The sequence below is a fragment of the Arabidopsis lyrata genome, assembly GCF_000004255.2.
Source record: "Arabidopsis lyrata subsp. lyrata unplaced genomic scaffold ARALYscaffold_2, whole genome shotgun sequence".
NCBI lineage: Eukaryota > Viridiplantae > Streptophyta > Magnoliopsida > Brassicales > Brassicaceae > Arabidopsis > Arabidopsis lyrata.
In genome coordinates this window covers 14,847,722-14,873,168 of record NW_003302554.1, presented here as the reverse complement: position 1 = coordinate 14,873,168, position 25,447 = coordinate 14,847,722, and the positions used below count along the sequence as shown (strand labels likewise).

Here is a 25,447-nt window from a genome sequence, read left to right as displayed (position 1 = left end):
AAGAAAAAAAAAGAAAAAAAAAAGAGAAAAAAAAAGAAAAAAGAAAAAAAGGGGGTACCGCCAGAATAACGACGAGGCAGGCAGCAACTAGCTAAACGCAACTGTTAGTGGGCTTTTGTTTGATTGTTTGTGTGGCTATTTCTTACCCTTGAAACATATAATATTGTTTTTTTGTTTTTTTGTAACATAATATTGTTTGCATGAATCAATCGTATGTCACAAAAATATCCTAGTTATATAAGTTTTTTGGATCAATCAAACTTATTTTCTTATATACTTTGTTTGATTGTAGTCAAACAAACCGAGAGTCGTGAATAGATAAAATAGAAAGAAGTATAGGTGATCATATTCATAGGGGATAGAGAGTCGTGAATGGACTTAGAGGCCCATGTCTCGAGCGTCCTGGCTTCCTTTTCCAATCTCAAATCCTTCAAGGATGCCACCGGTAGGACCACTTTGGGTATTTTCCATATTCCTCAGAAGATTCATCTCTTGTGGAGACAGAATTCCTCTCTCTCTTGCTTCTTTCCTACGCTCTTCCCAATCAACAATGGCTTCCACGTTTACACAATGGCGTGACAAGGTCTGGATTATCTGTTATAGGGGAAAAAAAAACAATGGTTAATTAACATCAAAGAAACATGCAAGACTAAAAAGTATCAAAATATATTCTTACTCACATGACCAAAAACAGGGAAAAATGGTGACTGAGGTTCAAGACATATCTTCTCCACAGACTCTATGATTTGGATCTATTGAGAAATTAGAAATTGTAATTATTTACTTATAAAAATGCAACATATTGTTTTGTTATTATTAAAATGCTCACTTGGGTAGTTTTGCTGGTGGCATATTGAATAAGGATAGGACCATATGTATCAAAAACCTGATCGATGGTTTCTTGGATGCTAAGGAGCACTGAAACAATTTTTTAGAATGAGAGTAGCTAGATATAGTTCATAATTAGAGAAGATGCAAAAAAAAACCTAATTAATTAATTACCGTTTAGGTTTGCACGTCTTTGAACAGCAAGAAGCATTCCTTTCACAATGGCCTCCGCATATTTTGAGTGAGGCACAGCTTCGGCCAAAGTCTCTGACATTCTTTCAAGCTGTTTACGGATTTTGGTCATCGGCTCACGCCTCTCATAAGCCGTTTCCAATAGACCAACAATCTACAAAGAAGCAAAATGTAAAAACATTAGTTGATAAACTATATGATAACATTACAAAAAAAACATATCATTAAATCTTATTATATCAATCTTGTACCTCAACACTCAGATCCTCAGCGCCACCTTCCATTTTCTTTCTAGTACAACAAAGAGACAAACAAGATTTTTTTTTTCTTTTGTATGAAGACAAACAAGATTTTATGATCTTATCATTGTCTTCTTGATGCCCATTTTATAAGGGAAAATTTACAGCAAAGTTAAAAAGGTGAAAAAAAACAAATGCCTTTTTAGTTATTTTTACCATTGTTTGATTCACTTCAAGTTCGCTCTCTTTAGAAACTTATGTGCATTACATATATCTATCTCTATATATTGAAGTAGTAAGCAGTGTCCAATAAATATATGCTTTTTTAACTATCGTAATATTATCCAAATACTATACTGATAGGGAAAAAAAAAAAAGAGAAACCAAGAAGCGTACTATACTAATCTATACTTCATAAATCTAATTTCTATAAAACAAACAACTAGCTAGGGCGGAACACTTGTATGATTTGGTTCGGTTACTATAGTTAAAGTTACATAGTCATTATACTAATTCCTTCTTATCATTTGTGTAAACAATGAATTTAATTGTTAATAACCAAAATTTATTTTATATAATTTTATATGTCATATTGGTTTATATTAAGTTTCATCACATGAGAAGTTGTTGATAGAAAATTGACAATCATAAGACATTGATGTCTCCTAAATATTGAATCTAGATAAATAGTTATTTGATCAAATGAATTTGGCTAATAGAAGGAATTGTATGTGACTATGATACCTTAACAATAGTAAAGTTTTGAATATTTGATGACCATGTGTTTAATGTCTTTTGGCAGCTATGTAATTTCGTTAAAAGTTCTGCAGAGATAATTTGCTATAATAAATGTATTGACCAATATTTTGAAAAACTAATACTAATCGATGACAAAGGTAAAAATGTAAAAACGAAAGGAAGGTGATGACTGGGGTAAGTAAAGTGGTAACATAAAATAAAGCACACGCTAAATCATCTTTTTCCTAATGGGTTTTGTAACTACAATTTTTGTCTTTCTTTGTAAATGGAAAAATTGCTTTGACCAAGTTATATGTTTTCTCAATGAGGGTTTGAAATTAGGGAAGAAGAAGCGTCGAAAAAACAAAAGTAAACGACATATAGCGAAAGAATCTGACTGACAAACAGCTATACAAAAATATAAACAATTTTCGATGGAAAAAAAAAAAACAAAAAGCTTTGGGAATTTGTTGCGTTTTATCAATGTTTCAAAATGTAAGTTTGTTATAGTATAACATAACAAAGATTAATGTAAGACAACAGAAATGGATTCGAATAATGTTATTAAAGTTATTTATATAACATAAACAAAGATTAATGTACGACAATAGAAATGGATTCGAATAATCCCAATATAGCATACTCGAGAGACAACATTATTATTTAGCATAAATAAAGATTAATTAACGGACAATAGAAATATATGAGACGAACAATGACACTAAACTATTCAGACCTCACGTTGAAGATTTAATCATGGTATAGACTAGCTGAGTAGCAGATCAAGTAGCGCTTTGTCAAGATCGTCTGTCATCCATCGGCTCGAGTAAAGATCTCTGAATTCTTGGGAGCGGATTAAAGATGCCCATTGCTTTGAGACGCAGAGGCATTTACCCAAGGATTGCAGAGGCAACCGTAACAGAATCTCCATTTGTAGATGTTCAGGAAGTGTATCGAAATTTGGATTCTCCATTCTTGTTCTTCTCTAGTGAATATTTTGTGTTTTGAGAGATAGAGACTTACTAAACACACATGTGATATTTATAAGAAAATCTAAGACCTTTGTTTGTTACCAACGATTGTAAGTGGATCACTTTAGTTTAACTTGTTGAGTCGTAAAACGCGTACATCTAAATTAAAAACCGAAAGAAGAAATTTCACCTACTATAATTATTGGCCAATTAGCATTGAGATCATTGGATACCAAGCATGAAACTGACATATTTGCTTTAGTACGTAGTTTAGCTCTTCCATTACAACAGAATCACACGTCAAAAATATAGATAACAAGTTAACATTTTTTTGAAAAGGTTTTCACTTTATTGTTTTTTGTACACAATTTCAAGGTATAAACACGTCAACACTTACTAATTTCTATGACTAATTAACAAAGACAGATAACTTTAGTTCACATCAAGTTGTCAATCCACAAAATCAATTTGAATATACGAAATATTTTTTAAAATGTACTAATTAATTATTTATGTTGTTCAAATTTCGAAACAGACAGATGTGATATATTTATAATTCTAATAAAATCTCAGAGTTTGTTACTAAGGTTGTGACTTGTGAGTGACTGGCTGATCACTTGAGTCGTAAAACACCTACATCTTTACTTTATTTCTAAATGGAGAAATGTAAGTTCCACAAACTTACTATAATTATGGGCCAATTAGCATAGAGATTGTTGAAATACCAAGCATGAAATTGACAGTCACACACGTTTTTGTAGTTAAGTTCTTCGAATACTACTATTATATCACACGTCAAAATATTGATAATGAAGTCAACTTAAAAAAAAAAAAAGGTTTTCACTTTAAATATATGTGTTACTGAATTGTGTCATACGTTAAAACTTATTGATTTTTATTACAAAATTAGCAGAGAGATTTGGTACCAAGCATGAATTGAAAGATTTTGTTTTATCGTACATGACATCTACTCATCCAAACCTCTTGAGTTTAATTCTTCGAATAAAATTGAATCACACGCCAAATATAGATAACACCTTAACCTTTTAAATAGTTTTCACATTAAGTATTTTGTAAACAATTTCAAAGAAAAAAGGTACGACATAGAAATTTTACTCGTAGTATATTAATCAAGGTGTATTTTACTCATAGTATATTAATTTACTCATAGAAACTAATAAGTTTTGATGTTTAGGTAGCCAACTTGAGAATTTGGTGTATTGTAAAGTATTAAAACATGACTTCAAAATTGATCTATTATGTTTACCTGTGCAGAACAAAACATGATCTAAGAAAAAAACACGTACGACTTCAAATTGATCTAACGCATTTCATGACTTTGCTTTGCATAAGGCGATCTTCAGAGTTTAGACACAAACACAACAATAGGGTTTTGAGAAATCCCGGAAGACGCAAAAAGTGTCTTTTAAAATTTTATTGTAAAGGATTCGTTATTATTTTCTCCCGTTTGATATTTCGTTTTTCAGTCAATTGAAAGAAACGAAGGAAACAGAACGGAAAGAAAATTCCGGTGATCGGAAAAACATAAATCGTAAATCGTGAATCGATGAAATCAAACGAAGTAACAAGAAAACGAAGAAGAGAAGATAAAGCTCTCTTCCGTTGAACACAACGAAGGCGGATTCTCCTTATTATGCTCGGATACCATAATAAATTTTGGTATACCGGACGTTCAAGATCGGAAAGAGAGAGTGAGAGAGAGTGAAGAAGCTAACAAACTTTATTATTTGAGGTGAAAATATTTTTACAACAACTTAAACTGAAAATGAGAATCTAATTAAACTTATATACATAAGATTAAATGTAGCATTAAACCAAGATCAGTAAACCGAAGTTAACCAAAGTTAACCAGTTCATATATCCTCAATAAGTTCTTTTCTATGAGTATCGAGCTTAACGTTGAGAGTGTGATTGATGTGGGAACTGTTGATCCGACTAAGTATCCGCTTCCTAAGACTAAGTTGACTCCTGAGTTTCTCAGAGATTTGCTTCATCTTCGTTCCAGGACTAACTTGGTAAACACTTCTTATTTCTTGATTGAAACTTGTTTTTAATGTTTCTCTGTTTGATTGAATCATTGAAAAGTTGATTTTTGAAGATGTTTTCTTCGTTTCATAGGCTCACTTAACTAATTATATTGGTCATATATTTGCTATGATTTCAGATCTCAGCAGTGGCAAGAATCCGTAATGCGCTTGCTTTTGCGACCCACAGTTTTTTTCAAGAACATGGTTTCCTTTACATTCACACTCCTATCATCACAACAAGTGATTGTGAAGGAGCTGGTGAAATGTTCCAAGTAACAACCTTGATCAATCACACTGAGAGGGTTGAGCAGGATCTCATTGATAACCCTCCACCCACTGAGGCTGATGTTGAAGCGGAGAGACTTATTGTCAAGGAGAGAGGTGAAGCTGTGTCGCGACTGAAAGCTGCCAAGGCAAGCAAGGAAGAGATCACTGCTTCCGTTGCTCAACTTACTATAGCAAAGGCGTGTTTAGCTCATGTTGAAGAGAGGTCAAGGCTTAAGCCTGGATTACCTAAAAAAGATGGAAAAATTGATTATTCGGATGATTTCTTTGGCCGTCAAGCTTTCTTGACGGTTCTGGTCAGTTACAAGTGGAGACCTATGCTTGCGCTCTTAGCAGCGTGTATACATTTGGCCCGACTTTCCGAGCAGAGAACTCTCACACTTCAAGGCATTTAGCTGAATTCTGGATGGTTGAGCCTGAAATAGCTTTTGCAGATATACATGTAATAAACATAGATAATATTCTTTGGTTTCTTCTTTATGGTAATATTGTATCTTAGAAACCTTCTTCTTTGAAATTTGTGTAGGACGACATGAACTGTGCAGAGGCGTATGTGAAATACATGTGCAACTGGTTGATCAAGAATTGTTCCGATGACATGGATTTTATGGATAAGAATGTTGATGGGGGATGCACGAAAAGGCTAAAAATGGTTGCCGAAACCTCGTTTAAGCGTGTAACATACACTGAAGCAATAGAGGTACTTGAGAAAGCTGTAGCTGAAGGAAAGGTTGTTTTTGATAACAAAGTGGAGAGGAAAATGGACTTGGCCTCAGAGCATGAAAGGTTTGTCTAATAAAAACAATTCCCCAACTTGAAACACTTGCAAGAAATGGTTAGTTGCTAACCAAACTTGTCTTGCAATTACTATAGATACTTGACAGAGGTTGAGTATGATCAAAAGCCAATAATTGTTTATAACTACCCGAAAGAAATCAAAGCTTTTTACATGAGACTTAACGATGATGAGAAGACAGTTGCTGCCATGGATGTCCTCGTTCCAAAGGTAATAAAGAAAACTCATCATCTTGTTATAATGAGAGGACTATTTTGCGTTATCTGTTTTCTATGTATATATTTATTAGGTGGGAGAACTCATTGGTGGAAGCCAAAGGGAAGAACGATATGATGTCATCAGACAGAGGTATGTGAAAGTGAAACCAGTATTCAATTTTTTTTTTGGAATGGTTTATATGAAGCAGAATGTGGTCTTATAATAATAGGATCGAGGAGATGCGTCTACCAATAGAGCCATATGAGTGGTACCTTGACTTGCGCCGTTATGGAACAGTGAAGCATTGTGGGTTTGGACTTGGCTTCGAACGTATGATTCAGTTCGCTACAGGAATTGATAACATCAGAGATGTTATTCCTTTCCCTCGCTATCCTGGAAAAGCTGATCTCTGATTTCCTCCTCTCTAGACAATTTACAAACACAATTCTGGTCTGGTTTTGATTACCGACGTGGTTTTAGTTTCCTGTAAGTTGTTTAAATGAAAATTGTATTGTAATAAATTGAACATAATTAAGCAAGGATTTCAATGGGTGAAAAATAGTTAAGCTAATATGATTAGACCACCCACGACACCACCACCGAGCGTGAAAAAAACTGATTTTCGCATTGAAAAGTGAATAAAAAAACTCTTATGACCACCCGATTTCCGCTTCTTCTTTCGTTTTTTTTCGATGTAAGCATGAAATAAAATTAAAGATTTACGCATTTTACGACTCATAGTGACGATAAGTAATCCAAAATGACGATTTAATCGTTTCTCTCGGAATTGTGTAGAAGTTAATGAAGCAAGCTCGCACTTTGCTCTCAAGGTTTACTCTAATTCAGCGATTTTCTCAAAAATTTCAAATTCTCCAACATATTTCTCTCAAATAAACTCTCTAGGTTTTGCTTTGTTTATTTTTCCATTAAAGCCGGAGCCTTTGCGACCATAGTAAGCCACTCTTGGAAGAGAAAGTTAGAGCTTCAACGTTGCGTGATTCTGCAAGCTGGTCAAATTCTTCTACACCTGGACGTGTTTTCTCTCGTAAATGTTAGACCATCTTCATCCTTCAGACACTGTGGGTGTCTCAAAAATATTATTTTAATCATTTTATAATAAATAAATTATTTATTTGAATTATAAATTATAAAAAGAAAATTTGGCCAATAATATAAAGACAAGTGGAGACACAGTTTCTCAAACCAGAAACGCGTCTACTCTCTCTCCTACTTTTTCGGTTCTTACCGGTTATCCATGGATATCGGTTCGGTTCCGATATCCATTAGAACATTTACTACTATTATGTCAATCTAACATGTTTGACATCCATTAGAACATTTACTACTATCCATAACCGAACCAAACCCTCTTTTTTCGGTTCGGTTCTATGGATCCGGTTATTATGCCGAGGTCTAATATGAGCTAATAACTTTGAAAACCAAGTTTGAGATTGTCACCAATTACCTCATAACAACCTCTTTTGTCTTTCAGCTAACGACGATTTTCGAATGGCGGCAATCGTCAATCCTCTGTTGTTAGATTGAGAGAGCGCAGTGCAAGAATTATTTCATGTGGGCCTGATACTACAGTAAGTAGGATGGTTTCTTGCTCATTCCTAGTGATTGCACTCTGTTTTTTCCTTTTATATGATCTTTTCTTTATGTTGTTTCACTAAAACACAAGTTTCTGACTACAGAGTACTGAGCCCTTGATACACGGTAATAACTCAATAAGATTCCAGATTCTTGGAAAGAACAAGAACAAAGAATCAGCTTTCTCACCCAGAACCCGTAATACAATTATCGATCGACTACAACAATGCGTTAGACCGTGGTCATTTGTCTAAGTGCGTCATCAGGCAGCAAAACTCTAAACACTGCATAATGATGGTTCAAACTCTTTTCCCCTTGAAGTCTATGAACACTCCCGAGACCACCTGCCGTGGGGTTTGGAAAAGCATAGAAAATTCGTTTTATTCTTTGATGCACAAGCGCCATAGCACACCTTGGGAACATATCACGACTTTATTAGATACACAAACTTGCGGATGTTAGGAGGGTAATGTATGTGAGGAAAAAAAAAAAAAAAAAAAAAAGGAGGGTAATGTATGTAGAAACTCACATTGTACAAGGCTCCAACAGGAGGAAAATATCATAACCAGTGCAGAGGTACGGCCTTTCCATTGAAGGATCTCTAAGAGTCTCTTCTCCACTGTCAATTTGGACCTATCGGTAACTCAGAAGTGTAAGAGAGAACGCTGTACTAGTCAAAGCACGTCGAGGAAATTAAAAAACCTTGGTTGGAATGAACTTACGTATGGACTCTGACTGCTTGTTTTCTGCTTTTTAGCCGGAGAATCTGTATTTGAGGGCTGAACATGATCCGGACGAAAACTCTCGGATGAATTGGGAAACAGATGTCTATCTCTGGCCGAAGAAGATTCAATGGCAACCATGGAAGCATGCCTAAGAGGATGCCATTGGCTACAATTTTCAGTGTCATGCGGCTGCAAACTCCATTGCCAGGGATTTAGACAAGCAACAGCAGACAATGAACCATTCTGTTTTTCAAGTATGCCATTTAAGCATATTTCCCCTGTTTCCTTGAAGGGCCTGGTCCCTGCGCTAGTATTGTCGCGAGGAGCAGATGATGCATATACTTGATCAGTTTCACTAGCTATTATTCGCCTAACTGAAGGATCAACTATCACTGCAGCATTTACAAGCTGAAAAGTACATTAGAAATGTGGTAAATTGAGATCCTTTTCTATGTAATGAATCCGTGGTAAATCTTACTGCCAAGAGAAAAAGGATTGAGGAGCTAAAAAAAGCGAATGGTGTGTGAAAAATGAAAACAGATGATTAGGAGACTCCGGTCTATTGTTTAAAACTTCATATCGATGTTATGTAGATCAATGGAAAATACTTACTGGTTTATGACCAGATACTGCCATATCAATAACAACTCTCATGAACTTGCAGATCGATTGTGTATCCTCCTCGCTGAACCCACCGATGCCATCTATATTGCTGTCATTGCCAAATGCAAAAAGTAAAAAATCATTGACTGCTGCACTATAAACAAAGACATATATTGCTATCAATGCAAATAAGAGAACTAATAGAAATCATCAAGAAGTAGGATTATTCTAGAACGACTAAAGCTTAGATATTAAAAAGACAAGAAAGATAATGTAGACTCCTTTGGTTACAAAAAAGATCCAAGAAACCAAAAAGCTAACAAAAAGGCATGGAGCTTACTAGGTTGGGGGATGAAAAGAAGTTGGCCATATCTTACTCTGTTCTTCCCACTCTTCTTTTGATACCGCAGCATATTTGCATACCTATCATAGTTATTGCATGAAAATATGAGATTCCACTGAAAATATAATTGAATGAGAAGAAAGAAATCTTTGACTTGGAATCAAAATGTACAAAATCCTTGAAGTAAATTGTGGTGAGAAAAGAGAAAAGAAACCTACTTGTGTAATAAAAGGACTCAACTCATAGGGATCAACGAGTTTCTGCACATCAGGTGGCATATTGTTCAAATGATCGTGGTGCTCAGGTGCTAGACATAAGATGACAGTCAACTGAGTTTCACCTGTCCAATAAGCTTGCAATCAAAACCTCATAATGTTATGTTTGGTGCATCACAGCGCCAAGAAAACTAACAACGGGATACCGCGATCTGGAAGAATCTTCTTCTTCACCCTTTTAACATGGCGAAGATCTTCTAGAGGAGCAATCTTACATAAATGCCTAATCATACCAAAGTCAAAATCCACTCATTTAAGTGTAGAGTTGGAAAAAAACTAAGCATGAGATTACAACTGAAAAGTCGAAGAAAACTGAGTAAGAGATTAAAACTATAAAGTCGAAACAAGAATGACAAACCTGACTATCGTATTGGCAAATTTGGGTTTGATTAGACTCGCATATACCTTTACTGTGAACAACAACAACACACACACACACAAGAAGAAGTTTATATAAAGAACCTTTGATAGACTAAAAATCCAAAAGGAGAGGCCTTTGAGATTGAATCATTACCAGTGGGCTGATGGTCAGGTGACAATGCAGGCTTTTCAGGTATATGGATGATTTCCCATGCATCTGAATCCATAATCTTTCTCTATTACTTGAGCCTGATTAACATCATTAGCTCAAATTTTAAGAAATGGGGATAAAACCGAGACGAAAAACTCCAACTTTCTCAGTGGAGATTGATGACAATTGAAATAAGAGAACTTGCAAAAAGTTTCAACATATAACCAAACACTTTCAATTTCCAGCTTCAATAAGTAGAGAGTAGAGTGGTGAGTAAAACCCAGCTCAGGCTATTGAACAGCATTATCGAATTCAATAGTTGATCAAATTTCAGACCAAGTACTCACAATCAGATGCAATTCCAGAAACCGTACAATATTACATAGAAGAAGGTAAGAGATTATATTAACTCACGCTAAAGCTTTGCTCAAGCAAAAGACACAGAGACCGCCGAGAGCGAGAGAGTTTCACCCAAAAAAAAAAGGTGGAGAAGACGAGAGCCCTCACAGCGACGTCGTTTTAGGTTTCATTAATTAACCTAATTGATTAACAATTTTTTAAATTAAAATTTTGCCTTAAGAAAAAAATGGAAGGATCTTAAGAAATTTGTCTTCCAATGGTTAAGAACCTATTGGTTTTTAAGAAAAAAAAAAATCAAAATTTTGCCTTGCTTCCCCTTGCCCTTAAGAACCATTGGTTCTCATAACTAGTATTCTCTTCCCGGATGATTTGCCTTGCTTGCCCTTGAAACTATTAACGCCAGCATTACATGTGGTAACCACAGAGGTGAGGGCGAACTAAAGCATCTAAAAACATCTGTTATAGTTAATCACAAAACTCTCCATATATACAGTTATCTTCCAGCAACTGTAATCAATATTAAGAGTCACGCTAAAGGAATTTGGTGCTAAAACACAATGTCTCTAACATATAGTAAACTAATTCAAGATCATCGAACACACAATTAAAAACACATGTGATGGCTGATCACATAACTCAATGATTCAACCCCTGTTCTAGTTCTACACACGATATATATATATCATGTTGATCCTCCTTATACCAAAAGAATTCTCATTTCAAAGGAAAAATCTGATGACCTATAACAACCAAAATTCAACATCAAGCAAGGTTTCACTGAGATCAATTTTCTAAGCAAACTCAATTCAAGATCATCGAACACACAAATTAAAATCTCAAAATCTTAGAATCTATTGATCTCTATGTGTTCTTCACAGAGCATAACAAATAGAACCACACAGGCTACACAATTAATTGCCAATTGAGAAATTCTAACCTGAGAGGAGATGAGGCCAGAGGAGGAGAGCTCTTCACGAACAAGATCACCAGTGACAATATGAGGAACGCCGAGGAGAGAAGAGAGACGAGAGGCATAGGTTGCTTTACTAACACCAGGAGACGGGGGACGAAGACTGCGAAGACGAAGACTTTTCGAGCTGAGCCGCGGCCTCCAAATCGATTTTGGGGTCTAGCGAGGCCCAGAAGAAGAAGAAGAAGAAGAAAGAGACCTAATCAATTCTTCACCGTCGTCGTCGCCGGCCTGAATAGACCGCCATGGAGAAGAAAAAAACAGGGGTGTTTTGTTATTACTGCTGAACCAATCACAACAAGACACATCACGACATCTTAACAAATCCAAAAATTCTTAGTATTTTTCTCTGTTTTGCTTTAATTTTAGTTATTTTATTCTTAAGATTTTTGTTAAGATCTTCTTAAGATACACCAAAGGAGCGGCGACCTTTAAGAATTTTGACCGGCGATTGTAATGGCGGGGTTAGGGTTACGGCTAAAGGCGGCGAAATGGATGTTGAGGAGCGGAGCAGCTACTGTATCGAGGGGATGGTCGTCGGAGATGGGGAAGGGTGTTCGTCGCTTCTCTACTGAAACAGAGAACGATGTTCCAACTTCAGGAATCAGTAGACCACTCGCTGAGATTCTCAAGGAGCTTAACAAAAAGGTTCCAGATTCCGTCATCCGAACTCGAGTTGAAGATGGTTTCTCCATGAAATACATCCCATGGTACTAATTGGGGGTTTTGAGAGACTGAAATTTGTTTTTTTTTTGGGTCTGTACTTATACTTTGTTGTGTTGATTCTCAGGCACATTGTTAATCGGATCATGAATATGCATGCTCCAGGTCTGTTAAATCCTTCGATTTGATGATCTCTTGTTCTTCATGTTGTGGGTTTTGGTTTTGACATTTTTTTGTCTATGATTCTCTGTTTTCAGAATGGTCAGGAGAAGTTCGAAGTGTCACTTACTCTCCTGATGGTAAAACTGTCACTGTGGCTTATCGTGTGACTCTCTACGGCACTGATGCTGAGGTTTTTCCCTCCCTCCTGTTTAAATATTATGGTTTGATTTGATTAGCCTTTAGCTTAATGGTCTCTGGTAGAGTTCTTTGCCTTCTTATCCGAGAAGCTGCAAATATTGTTGTTCTTTTGGTTTGTCTACTTTTGACTTGTCCAATCAATGAGAGCTTGTTTATCAACTCTGGAGAAACACCAACTCCGAGTTATAGATTCTGTTATCAGTACTTATAAACCTTAGAGATGATAGCACTTGTGAATAGGGAGGTGTCACCTGTTTTTCGGTGGTAAAAAATGCTAGTGATTTGCTTTCTTGCATACTTTGGTGAGCATATTATGTGTTCATTGTTTTACTTGTAAGCTGAAATCATTTGCTAATTAATCATTTTGTTTTGTTTTTTTTTTGTGTTGTGAAGATATTTAGGGAATCAACAGGGACCACTTCTGTAGATGACAAAGGCTATGGTGATGCTGTGCAAAAGGCGGAAGCAATGGCATTTCGCCGTGCCTGTGCAAGATTTGGATTGGGGCTTCATCTTTATCACGAGGATGCTTTGTAAAGGGTCATCTTTCAACCATGGGAAAGTATATTTTTTGGTGTTCTCACTGCCTAGTAGTAGTAGTCGTTGAAGGCAAACTCAGGGAAGCTTAAGTTTTTAGTATCTAAGATCTGATCTACTGATGATATTGATCGCTTTATGATTTGAAATCGGTTACTGAAATGACCCTCAAGAGGACTCTTTGTTGCATAGTTCTGTAACTTAACTTCAAGTTTCAACTTTTACCAGTAAGAGTATCAGTTTGCAGCAATTGGCAACTGCTCTCCTCTGTTCACTCCTTGTGGAAATTCCCATGAAATTATCCAATACACTCAGGCTGAGAAAAGCACCGAGACTAAAATGGGATAAGAGTAGCAAAAGACATTAGAATAATAATACATACTATTCACAAGGAGGCACATATGTTATCTTTCAGAAAGTCTTGATGTATTTCTTGATCTCAAACAAGATTGCTTGATAGTTGACAATATCTCTGTTCAGAGCAGATCCACCATCTACACAGTCTGTGAGTCTTGTGTAATAGAGCAAAAGTTGTGTCAATGCAGTTTTCAAAATATCCATACCACAGAAGAAGTTACTGAATGAAGTTATGATATCTTTGTGCTTCCAAAGTCTTTCACCAGCGGCTCTACTTCAGCAACTGTGATGGACCTCTCTAAATTTGAACTAGAATCCTCAGCTGTTACATATTTTACAGTTCAGAGGTTATTCGACTTAACAAACGATGAGTGCATGAAGAAGAAAGAAAATACAAGAAAGTGCTTACAGGCTCGACTTTTCACAAATTTGATCAAATCAAAGAAATGCTCCACCAGCAGTTCTTCCTACGAGTTGACATCAAATTTAAGGTTAGGCTACTACAAAGCCAGGTTTATGTTATACACATGAAGCAAATTAAGGCATGACTTCGAAAAATTAATGAAATATAATATTGTCCCTTACCACAAATAATGAAGTGTTGCTCTTTAGCAATTCCTCAAAATGCATTTGAATTGTCCCACCTTCTGGTTCAGCTTCCTAGAATAGATGAAGATGATCAAAACAGATTATTCTGGTAAAGTAAGCAACAATAGATATGACTTAAGATTCATAGAAAATTTGATTGGTCTACACGGGTAGACTTAACATGAGACGGCTAAGGATTCAGCTCACCTTCAGCACAGCAATTGTCATATCGTAGTTGTTTATGAGAAACACAATTTGCTGCTTTGGCTTCGGGAAAAACTTTGCAAGCTTAAGAATCAAGCTGTCTACTGCCATTCTTAAACGCTCCAAATTTATATCAAGCTGCAGAGTTTCATAGACAATGTCAAGCGCTTTGAGTGACAAGCGTATCATATGAGACAGAGAGAATGCTTATAACAAACCTGCCCATCTCCATATTCAACATTCAGGTGAATAAACGAAGCCGTGAATTCAGCATAACGCCTCATGACATAGTGAGGATGAACATCATCTTCCCATAATGTATTTATGTTTGCATCTCGCAGACTGCTGATGTGTAAGTCGAACACCATCTTAAAACGAGGCCACAGAGAAATATTAACCTGCTCAATTTGAAAAATGTAAAAGACTCATTGAGAGAGGACTATTGAAACTAAGGAAATCAATCATCTATGAGCTCATATCTAAAATCTATGCAAGAATTTCAAAGTTATACAAGGGTTTAGTTTCTTCTTTAACTGCAACTACATATACATTAAGAGTAGATTAAACAGACTCAAAGAGACAAGGAGTTACAAACCTTGTCCAGATATGAATCCAGGCATGGAATCCTCCGGCGAGACATGATAAGCTGTGAAAAAGTGACAAGCATTGCTTAATACACATAGTGGACAAATAAACAATCATCACCCTTGCAATAGGCTTGAATCACCATACTTGAGTGGACCACTAATTTCTAATGCATTCTCACATACGAATGTGAGTTCAAAAATGCAAAAGGGAAGCTAACTAAATTACTTGATTCCAAGAGATTCACTAAAACACTTAAAACTAATCATTGGGTTATAGTTAATACCTGGTGGTGGTGTATAATGCGAATCATAAGCATCAGACCGATAGCATCAAAACAGTTTGAGAGGACGGAATTGACGTGCTCATCGATAACAGAGAATGGACCTGTATCATGGAGAATTCAGAATTTATCCAGGCAAAAAATTGCTAATATTCAACTTTTTATCCGGAAGAAGACAAGAAATTTCTTACACACTACTCAAGTACCATATCAAATTTGTAACAACTATTCTAACTATATAGTTTGGTATAGAAAAAGGAGGAAAGATTAAAAATTACCCGCAAAAATTTCATAGAATATAGACGCTTCACCAAAGAAATCATCACAAAAGATATACCTGTCAAAAATGAAACAAATGACGTTAATAAGAAGGTTTGAGCGGTGAGCAACAATAACACAAATATAAAAGGGGAAAAATCAACAGAACTCAGAAGTAGCTGTATCCATAAGTAGCTTGTGCAAACTCCTGAATAGCACTTCATAAGGATATTTGAACGAGCTGGCTTCGGCAATGTGCGGGATCAATGCAGGTTGATCAATTTCCTACATCAGACATAGTGAAACTTAAGTCTTTTAACAAACTTTTGCGATATAATACCATGTCATGTGAACGTAGGTAGGAGTAACTAATTCGCCAGATCATGCTCAATGGTCTGAAAAAATTTAATCACTGGATAATGAATTACCTTTATAATTTTTATCCTCTCACCCAAAGCAAAAACGACAGAGCGGTTCTTTAGTGGCTCCCTAGCTCTTGAGAAGAGGCCACTGCTTCTAGTCTCCACCCCAATCAAGTCATTTGATGTGGCTATATCTATCTGTAATTTCTCAAATGCTTGAATATAAGCATGAAAATGTGCACTTAACACCTGAAACCAGATCTCACATTACATTAGATGTAACCACAATTGGAAGTCTAAGCTAACATACAGCAGTATATCTCAATAACTCTAGTGAGAATACAAGAAAAGGAGAGCTAGTACTTGTTCATGTCACCTCACCTTGTTCATGGTATCAATATATGCAGCGCGGACATCCATAAACACTTGTTTTCCATGTTCTTTGAGGAAGGAGATAATATACCTATCATTAAAATGTAATTGGTAAATGAAGTATGGATCCACATACACATATATGCAGAAAACATTCAATGCGTGGAAACATACATGCAAGACATGAAATGTTGTCCAATAGTAATTTCACTACGTAAAACCAAATAAAGGGGCTTAGAGAGGAGAGAGCATAACTCACTTGTACTTTAATAACACACTCTGTTGAAGAATCTGAATGTTTGTTTTTGGTTTCTTCAGGGCTATAAGCTTCTGGACAATAAAATCATAAATCTGCATAACGGAATTAAATTGCATGAGAACAGATTTTAGAATTGCTCCCTCGACGTGCATGCCCTTTCAGCATTGGAAGAGAACAAACAAAGACATAATTGTTTGGGATCAAGTGACAGAGAAAGTAGATTAATAACCTTGGAAATAGCTTTCTGTCGGAGCTTTTCAAGCTCAGGCTTTACATCTTTTAATGCTTTGGAACTTTTAACTTCTTGATCTGCTTCTACAAATTTCAGCTTCTTGCTCAGAATCTCAAGTGTTTTGATATACTCTTCATTCACCTGAATAAGGAAAATATCAAGATTATCAGATTAGAAGTAAAAACCTTCCTCAGCAATCCTACCAAAGCAACATAAAACAAAATGCGGGAATTTGAAAAATACCTCTCCATCAACAATTACATATATCATCTTTGGTGGCACTATAATGTCTTCGACAAATTTTGCTAGCTTTGATTCAGCCACCTGTTCAAATAGAAGAGCTCATTTGGATGAGTCATGAGTGGAAGCAGCAAAAGGTAATACTAATAGTGGTTTCTGATTAGCTATACCCTTCGGTTTTTCAGTCTCAAACCCATGTCCATTGAATTTTCTTGAAGAATCTTTATGTCTGAACTTATAGAACCAATCTCTTCCTGAAAGAAAAGAAGAAGCAAAGAGCGCATTTAGATTAAAAGGAAAATACAGAGACCACTAACCTGATATATGGAGAAAGAAGCACATACACACAAAAACTATGTAAATTGTCAAATACCTGAAATCCACCGAGGAGAGTTTCCATTTGTGACAAGATGCTGTCACAGTCACGAATCTGATCGTGAAGTAAGACGAGGTTGTCACTTTCTTTTATGTAATCCTGAGGATTCATGGAGGGTAAAGCATTTAAGTAAGCTCCTTACAAGACCAAATAAATTCCCAAACTTATAGACGGACAAAATATATTACAGAAAAAGTGAAAAATAACAAGTGCCACAATGTATCACAGGTAAGAGAATATAGCAACCTGAACTGAATCCAATTCAACCTTGAGTAGATTGTTTTCTACACCTTTTGCATATTCTCTAAGTTTGTCACCATTGGATAGTATATTGGCGACAACCTGAGCTGACACAAAAACAAGATAGAGAGGACTGGATCTAAAATTCTATGCATAATGAGCAATACTTGAAACAAAAAAAACCGAGGTGCTTCAATAATTTCAGTTATGAGAATAGCTAACCTCATCAGTTTCACATTCTTCAAGTTCTTGTTGAAGCCCTTCCAATGATATATCCTCACTGTTCAACAAACAAAATTGAAAAGAGTAATGTCGATATGATGAAGTTCAACAGAATCAAAGGTGATCATTCTAATCAGAACAATAAAAAAAAAAACATGAGAACGTTACCTGCCTCCTGAATCCTCTTCAAAAGCCAAGTCTCCGACTAATGCTCCTAAATCAAATCCATGTTTCTGATCATGATCACTCAAGTCGCACATAGCTTGGCCCTATGATTTTAGGTTAAGACGACCAAAGCGAATGAGACACACACTTCGATAAGAGACTTATCCCGCAAATCATTAAAGGATCAATGAATATATAAGGCTAGCAGATCCCTTGAGAGGCTTAGAACTCAACAAATCAAATTTAGAACGAAGTTCAAAAGCTTACCAATGCAACGACGGACATCTTGCGGAATGAAAGAAGAATGCTCGATTTCTCAACCTTTGCAGTGCAAACACCAACTCTCCGGGTTTTAGATTCTGTGATCGCTGACTACTTATAAACCCCCTTTGAGATGATGATATAACTTGTTCATTAAGGGACTACTTGCTTTATATTTTTTGATGATTTTATTTAAAGTTTATATTGATAATAAAGTATATTTTTTTAAGAGAAAGATATATCAAAAAAAAAAACAAAATATCCAACTTACTACTACAATTTATTTTAAATGAAATAATTATTTAACATAAAATGTATACATTTAATCCTCTAAATAAAAAAAATTAATTAGATTTGTTATTTTCATATTTTTATTTAAATTCAATTTGTTAGATTAGATGTAGAAATACAGTTGGTTATTGCAATTTTTCATTCTTTCTCAATTTTCTCTTCAACAGTAGTGAATTGTTGATACACATTCGGACATTCCCATGAAAGTATTCAATACACTCAGGCTGAGAAAAAAACCTTAGAATGGGGATAGCAATAGCAAAAGACAGACATTGGAGGAACTCTATCTTACTGGTTTGAAAGATACATCATAACCCAGAAGACTGGCTTTAGTTTCACTTTGAAAGATCTGACTTATCTTACATACTCTTCATTAAGGAGCCATATATGTTATCTTTCAGAAAGTCTTGGAGTATTTCCTGATCTCGTACATGATAGATTGAATGGAGACAAGATCCCTGTTCAGAGCAGATCCACCATCCATCTTCTTGATGCAGTCTGTGAGTCTTGTGTAATAGAGCAGTAGTTGTGTCAATGCAGCTCTTAAAATATCCATACCACACAAGAAGTTACTGAACGATGTTATGATATCTTTGTCCATCAACTCAATCGCTGTCTTCCATCTGCTTCCAAAGTCTTTCACCAGTGGCTCTACTTCAGCAACTGTAATGGACCTCTCTGGATTTGAACTTGAATCCTCAGCTGCCACATATCTTACATTTTAGTGGTTATTCAACTCAACAAACGATGACTGCGTGAAGACAAGAAAGAAAGAAGTTCCTTACAGGCTCGACTTTTCACAAATTTGATCAAATCACTGAAATGCTCCACCAGCAGTTCTTCCTGCGAGGTGACATTAAATTTAAGGTTAGGCTACTACAAAGCCAGCTTTATGTTAAACCCATGAAGCAAATTACAAAGGCAACATGACTTCGAAAAAATAATGAAATATAATATTTGCCCTTACCACAAATAATGAAGTGTTACTCTTTAACAATTCCTCAAAATGCATTTGAATTTTCCCACCTTCTGGTCCAGCTTCCTAAAATACAGGAAGATGATCAAAACAGATTCTTCTGGTAAGGTAATCCACAACCACAATAGATATGAGTTTAGACTTGAGATTCGTAGAAATAATTCAGATATTGCTGACTGATTCAGAAAGGCATTTCAAACCAAGAAAAGACTGGTCCACATGGGTGCACTTAACATGAGAAGGCCAAGGATTCAACTCACCTTCAGTACAGCGATTGTCATATCGTAGTTATTTATGAGAAACACAATTTGCTGCTTTGGCCTTGGGAACAACTTTGCAAGCTTGAGAATCAAGCCATCTACAGCCATTCTTAACCGCTCCAGATTTATATCAAGCTGCAAATGTTCATAGATAATGTCAAACGATTTGAGTGACGAGCTCAGGTGATACATATTCATTAGAGACAGAGGCAATGCTTATAACGAACCTGCCCATCTCCATATTCAACATTCAGGTGAATAAACGAAGCCGTGAATTCAGCATAACGTCTCATGACATAGTGAGGATGAACATCATCTTCCCATAATGTCTTAATGTTTGCATCTCGCAGACTGCTGAGGTGTGAGTCAAACACCATCTTGAAACGAGGCCACAAAGAAATATTAACCTGCTCAATTTGCAAAATGTAAAAGATTCTTTGAGAGAGGACTATGGAACCTAAGGAAATCAACCATAGCCGCATCTCTAAGCTTATATCTAAAATCTATACAAGACCTTCAAAGTTATACCAAATAGAAAACATATAATGACCAAGTGAAAACAGCTGAAGATGAGCACAATAATAATGAACTCTTTTTATTGCTTTAACTGCAACATATATATTTAAGAGTAGATCAAACAAAATAAAAGAGATAGAGAGGTATGAACCTTGTCCAGATATGAGTCCAGGCATGGAACCCTCCGGCGAGACATGATAAGCTGTAAAAAAGGTGGGAAATTGAGTGGAAATTGAGTATTGCTTAACACTTAGTGGACATATAAAACCATTATGACCCTTGCAAAAGGCTGGGAACATGAAAATAAGTGATATCTAAGCTATGCTAGATTATCATACTGTTGAGGCAAAATATAGACTGGTTGAGGTACGCTTATGTGGACCAGTTGAAGGTATGTAATCTAGAAACATTTTTCCTAAAAGACCAGTATATCTGAATCGTTAGTTTGCAAGACATTAAGAGAACTCTTTCCAATGCTGAGTTGATAAATATCTACCCATACTTCACTGCACCACTAACTTTTAATGCATTCTCACATATGTGGGGAACTAGAAAAGTTCAAAAGGGAGCTAACTAGATTACTTAATTCCAAGAGATTCACCAAAACACATATAAACTAGTAACTGGGCCATCGTTAATACCTGGTGGTGGTGTATTATGCGAATCATAAGCATCAGGCCAATAGCATCAAAACAGTTTGAAAGAACGGGATTGAAGTGCTCATCGATGACAGAAAATGGACCTGTATCATGGAAATTTCAGAATTTATCCAAAACAAGTGCTACTTTTATCATATCAATTGTAAAGTAAAAGGCGTTCAGCTTTCTATCCGGAAGAAGACAAGATCATTTCTTACACGCTGCTCAACACAATATTCAAATTTGGTATAGCACTACTACAAGAAATACAGATGTACTTCTACAAAGCTAGCGAAATCCACAAAGTTTGGTATTGCAAAAGGGAGACAGATTAGAAATTACCCGCAAAAATTTCATAGAATATGGACTCTTCACCAAAGAAATCATCACAAAATATATACCTGTTAAAATGAAAACAAATGACATTAACCAGGGGGTTGAGCGATGAGCAACAATAACACAAATATAAAAAGGGGAAAGATAAACAGAACTCAGAAGTAGCTGTATCCATAAGTAGCTTGTGCAAGCTCCTGAAGAGCACTTCATAAGGATATTTGAGAGAGCTGGCTTCGGCTATGTGCGGGATCAAAGCAGGTTGATCAATTTCCTACAGCGGTCATACTGAAACTTAAGTCTTTTAACAAACATTTAAATTATAATAGGGGTAACTAATACGGTTAAACCAAACAAACTTTGGCTTTACTTATTCTATAGCAGAAAAACCAAATCAATACCACATTAATCCAAATTGAAAATGAGAAAAAAAAAAATCAAAACTTACATCTATTTGAGGAGCCTTAAAATTAAGGATACATATTGTTAAAAACCCAAAACTGAAATGAACCAAGATATTTGAACCTAAAACTAAAATATCTGAACCAAAACCAAAGTGGGCACTCCTCAATACAACTAATGGTGTACATTAGGTTGATAAAACTTCTAATTTATTTGTAAAGACGCCGACCTAGTACCATCTTTTGTATTAAGAGTCAGAAAAGTAACTCATTTTATATAACGAATTCGCCTGAGCTTGTAGAATGGTCGAACAAATCAATCAGCAATGCTAACTGCTGAATGAAGAATACCTTTATAATTTTTATCCTCTCACCCAAAGCAAAAACGGCAGAGCGGTTCTTTAGTGGCTCCCTAGCTCTTGAGAAGAGGCCGGTGGTTCTAGTCTCTACCCCAATTAAGTCATATGCTGTGGCTATATCTAACTGTAGTTTCTCAAGTGCTTGAATATAAGCACGAAAATGTGCACTTAACACCTGAAACGAGATCATACAACACATTAGGTGTAACAACATTTGAAAGCCTAAGCTAACAAACAGCATTTTTTATCTAACCTGCATACATCCTTTAATCATCACAGCTCAATCAACAAAGAAAACAACTAGCTTTGTCCAATTCTAGTGAGAATACAAGAAGAGAAGAACTACTTGCGTGTACCGTACAATTGGATGTTGTATTCACTACCTTACATTTGCGGAGATTAACCTAAGTCAAATCTATCTGTGTATACTACCTCATCCAACTAAGACTATATAAAGGAGTTGCAGCATGGTGCAAGCAAATTCAAGAAAAAGAATATCACCTTGTTCATGGTATCAATGTATGCAGCACGGACATCCATAAACACTTCTTTTCCATGTTCTTTGAGGAAGGAGATAATATACCTATCATTAAATTGTAATTGGTGAATGAAGTATGTATCCACATAAATCTTGTAGAAGCAATACAACATCAAGTTGGATATCAGTAACATGTAAAATAAAAAAATTCCGACAACAACACACAGGCAAAATCCAAAGCAAGATAACTAACCAAATCGTTTGTAAGGTGATGTCCACATACACATGCAAAAAAAGTTAACAGAAACATACATGCAAGCAGGAGACGTTGTACAATTGTAGTTTCACTACGTAAACCAAGTAAAGGGGCTTGGAGAGCATAACTCACTTGTACTTTAATAACACACTCTGTTGAAGAATCTGAATGTTTGTTTTGGGTTTCCTCAGGGCTATAAGCTTCTGGACAATAAAATCATACACCTGCAAAATGAATTTAAATCTATTGCATGAGAACACATTTAGAATTCTTCATCAACGTGCAGTCGTGCATGCCCTTTCAGCCTAGGAAGAGAACAAACACAAACGACTTAAAATCTTTATCCCAGATGGCAACTTTTTCCTGGCCATAAAATCTTTTAGGGGGAAGGAACACTGATTCATCTCACTGAGGAATACTAAGTTGAGTTATATCAGGAACTTAACTTTTCTGTAGTTATTTATCCAACAATTAACAACTTTAAGAAATATGCATGTATCAAATGTGTTTTGAGTCAATAGGTACGTAACTGTTTGGACCTATCACACTCCCTTCAGCAAAATATATAATTGTTCAGTATCAAGTAACAGAGAAAGTAGACCAATAACCTTGGAAATAGCTTTTTGCCGGAGCTTTTCGAGCTCAGGCTCTACATCTTTTAACGCTTTGGAACTTTTAACCGCCTGATCTGCTACTACAAATTTCAGCTTCTTACTCAGAATTTCAAGCGTTTTCATATACTCTTCATTCACCTGAATAAGGAAAATACTACCGACTATCAGATTAGAAATAAAAATACCCTCAGCAATCCAACTTAGGCCTACAATTTTACAATAAAACACGTACTCAGGGTACATAAAGATAGGACTACATGGTGTAAGAAAACTAAATGAAGGTAATTTAATAAAATTTTAGTATTGCACATTGTGGCAGTATATACCAAGCTTAACCAGAAATGTTTTTTTTCTCTATTTTTCCTGTTTGTCAGAGTACAGCATATGCACCAAATCAATAATTCTTACAGCACCAGAAACAAAAAGAAAAATTAGACATGTACACAACATGAAGAGATCCTACAAATCTCTAAAGCTGCATAAAAAGGGAGTTTAAGAAATACCTCTCCATCGACAATTACATCTATCATCTTTGGTGGCACTATAATGTCTTCGACAAATTTTGCTAGCTTTGATTCAGCCACCTGTTCAAATAGAAGAGCTCATTTGGATGAGTCACGAGTGGAAGCCGCAAGAGATAATACTAATAGTGATTTCTGATTAGCTATACCCTGCGGTTTTTCAATCTCAAACCCATGTCCATTGACTTTTCTTGAAGAATCTTTATGTCTGAACTTATAGAACCAATCTCTTCCTGAAAGAAAAGAAGCAAAGTGCACATTTAGATTACCAGGAAAAAAATTATGTATTTCAAAGTAAACAAATTCCTCCCACTAAGCAATAGTTAGAATAAGGAGAAAGAAGCCCATACACACACAAATGATATAAATGCCTAATTCTCAAATACCTGAAATCCACTGAGGAGAGTTTCCATTTGTGACAAGATGCTGTCACAGTCACGAATCTGATCGTGAAGTGAGACAAGGTTGTCACTTTCTTTTATGTAATCCTGAGTATTCACGGATGGTAAAGCATTTAATTAAGTTACTTACGATATCAAAAAATTCCCAAACTTATAGACGGATATACATGAAAAGTAGAAAACAACAAGTGCCACAATGTATCACAGGTAAGAGAATAGCAACCTCAATTGAATCCAATTCGACCTTCCGTAGATTGTTTTCTACACCTTTTGCATATTCTCTAAGTTTGGCACCACTGGATAGTATATTGGCAACAACCTGAGCTGACACACAAACAAGATAGAAAGGACATCATATCCATAGATCTAACATTCTATGCATAATGAGCAATACTTGAAACGAAAAAAACCGAGGTGCTTCAATTTCAGCTTTAAAACTTTGATCTCAGTACAATGAATAGCTTACCTCATCACTTTCACATTCTTCAAGTTCTTGTTGAAGCCCTTCCAATGAAATATCCTCACTGCCCAACAAATCAAATTTGAAAAGAGTAATGTCGATTTGATCAAGTGCGATAGAATCAAATGAGAGCATTCTAATCACAACAATAAAGAGAAGCAGAAACATATGTCATACTTGAATTAAGATAAAAACATGAGAACGTTACCTGCCTGAATCTTCTTCAAAAGCCAAGTCTCCAACAAATGCTCCTAAATCAAACCCAAGTTTCTCATGATTACTGAAGTCACCCATAGTTTGGCCCTATGAATTTAGATAGAAGAGCAAAGCGAATTAGACACACACAACCTTCGATAAGAGACTGAATCCGCAAAGGAAGTGAAACAAACATACAGGATCCAGGATCCACAGGAATGCAAAAAAACGAAGTGAAAGCTTACCAATGCGTCAATGGAAATGTCTGACATCTCTTGCTGATGAAACTCGATCTCTCAACCTATCGAAACAATTATCTGAGCAAAAATTGGTAGGAGATTAAGATTCGAAATATCTTCAAGTAGAGAACGAAAACAGAATGCCCGAAAGATCTACCTTTTGAGTCTGAAATCAGTTTGAGTCCGCCATTAGAGTCTTCTTCTTCTTCTTCTTCTTCTTCTTCTTCTTCAGCTTTCTCAGATTCGTCTTCTCTATAATCTGATTTTTGA

At 35.8% G+C, this 25,447-nt stretch overlaps 5 protein-coding genes and 1 pseudogene across 7 annotated transcripts; 2 read left to right on the top strand and 4 right to left on the bottom strand.

Moving 5' to 3' along the window:
• Positions 1 to 657: 657 nt before the first annotated feature.
• Positions 658 to 1,304, bottom strand: LOC9323427. Its single transcript, XM_021010085.1, has 3 exons — positions 1,272 to 1,304; positions 1,003 to 1,174; positions 658 to 918 (listed from the first exon to the last, which is right to left on the bottom strand). The coding sequence occupies exons 1-3, from the start codon at positions 1,302 to 1,304 to the stop codon at positions 785 to 787; spliced, it is 339 nt and encodes a 112-aa protein (XP_020865744.1). The 3' UTR covers positions 658 to 784.
• A 3,576-nt stretch (positions 1,305 to 4,880) lies between these two features.
• LOC9324892 lies at positions 4,881 to 6,866 on the top strand (annotated as a pseudogene).
• Positions 6,867 to 7,928: 1,062 nt separating this feature from the next.
• Positions 7,929 to 11,816, bottom strand: LOC9323425 (probable inactive tRNA-specific adenosine deaminase-like protein 3). 3 transcript variants are annotated; one of them, XM_021034202.1, is made up of 11 exons: positions 10,974 to 11,142; positions 10,760 to 10,883; positions 10,349 to 10,443; positions 10,193 to 10,244; positions 9,981 to 10,057; positions 9,778 to 9,899; positions 9,557 to 9,639; positions 9,226 to 9,325; positions 8,611 to 9,021; positions 8,418 to 8,521; positions 7,929 to 8,300 (listed from the first exon to the last, which is right to left on the bottom strand). In XM_021034202.1, exons 3-11 carry the CDS (start codon positions 10,419 to 10,421, stop codon positions 8,120 to 8,122), a joined length of 1,203 nt encoding a protein of 400 aa, XP_020889861.1. In that variant the 5' UTR covers positions 10,422 to 10,443; positions 10,760 to 10,883; positions 10,974 to 11,142; the 3' UTR covers positions 7,929 to 8,119. The 3 variants fall into 3 exon arrangements, with proteins under 3 accessions (XP_020889861.1, XP_020889862.1, XP_020889863.1); XM_021034203.1 differs by lacking the exons at positions 10,760 to 10,883; positions 10,974 to 11,142 and adding an exon at positions 11,643 to 11,816; XM_021034204.1 differs by having other exon boundaries at positions 9,981 to 10,044; positions 10,192 to 10,244; positions 10,760 to 11,142.
• A 159-nt stretch (positions 11,817 to 11,975) lies between these two features.
• LOC110230684 (DNA repair RAD52-like protein 1, mitochondrial) lies at positions 11,976 to 13,485 on the top strand. The gene is made up of 4 exons (XM_021034207.1): positions 11,976 to 12,385; positions 12,466 to 12,503; positions 12,596 to 12,690; positions 13,092 to 13,485. Exons 1-4 carry the CDS (start codon positions 12,132 to 12,134, stop codon positions 13,233 to 13,235), a joined length of 531 nt encoding a protein of 176 aa, XP_020889866.1. The 5' UTR covers positions 11,976 to 12,131; the 3' UTR covers positions 13,236 to 13,485.
• A 107-nt stretch (positions 13,486 to 13,592) lies between these two features.
• Positions 13,593 to 18,456, bottom strand: LOC9323424 (vacuolar protein sorting-associated protein 52 A). Its single transcript, XM_002887314.2, is given in 21 exon segments — positions 13,593 to 13,840; positions 13,843 to 13,914; positions 14,002 to 14,059; positions 14,178 to 14,252; positions 14,388 to 14,522; positions 14,603 to 14,782; positions 14,980 to 15,030; positions 15,256 to 15,356; positions 15,531 to 15,589; positions 15,680 to 15,795; positions 15,939 to 16,121; positions 16,254 to 16,335; positions 16,504 to 16,595; positions 16,733 to 16,876; positions 16,979 to 17,059; positions 17,146 to 17,229; positions 17,349 to 17,450; positions 17,598 to 17,693; positions 17,814 to 17,871; positions 17,982 to 18,082; positions 18,246 to 18,456. Coding segments are annotated over 21 exon segments (2,082 nt in total). The 5' UTR covers positions 18,264 to 18,456; the 3' UTR covers positions 13,593 to 13,646.
• A 199-nt stretch (positions 18,457 to 18,655) lies between these two features.
• Positions 18,656 to 25,442, bottom strand: LOC9324891 (vacuolar protein sorting-associated protein 52 A). The gene is made up of 21 exons (XM_021034201.1): positions 25,335 to 25,442; positions 25,184 to 25,255; positions 24,952 to 25,046; positions 24,750 to 24,807; positions 24,507 to 24,602; positions 24,269 to 24,370; positions 24,032 to 24,115; positions 23,865 to 23,945; positions 23,356 to 23,499; positions 22,880 to 22,971; positions 22,515 to 22,596; positions 22,006 to 22,188; positions 21,412 to 21,527; positions 21,263 to 21,321; positions 20,924 to 21,024; positions 20,434 to 20,484; positions 19,994 to 20,173; positions 19,767 to 19,901; positions 19,498 to 19,572; positions 19,316 to 19,373; positions 18,656 to 19,232 (listed from the first exon to the last, which is right to left on the bottom strand). The coding sequence occupies exons 2-21, from the start codon at positions 25,208 to 25,210 to the stop codon at positions 18,928 to 18,930; spliced, it is 2,124 nt and encodes a 707-aa protein (XP_020889860.1). The 5' UTR covers positions 25,211 to 25,255; positions 25,335 to 25,442; the 3' UTR covers positions 18,656 to 18,927.
• Between the last annotated feature and the right edge of the window lie 5 nt (positions 25,443 to 25,447).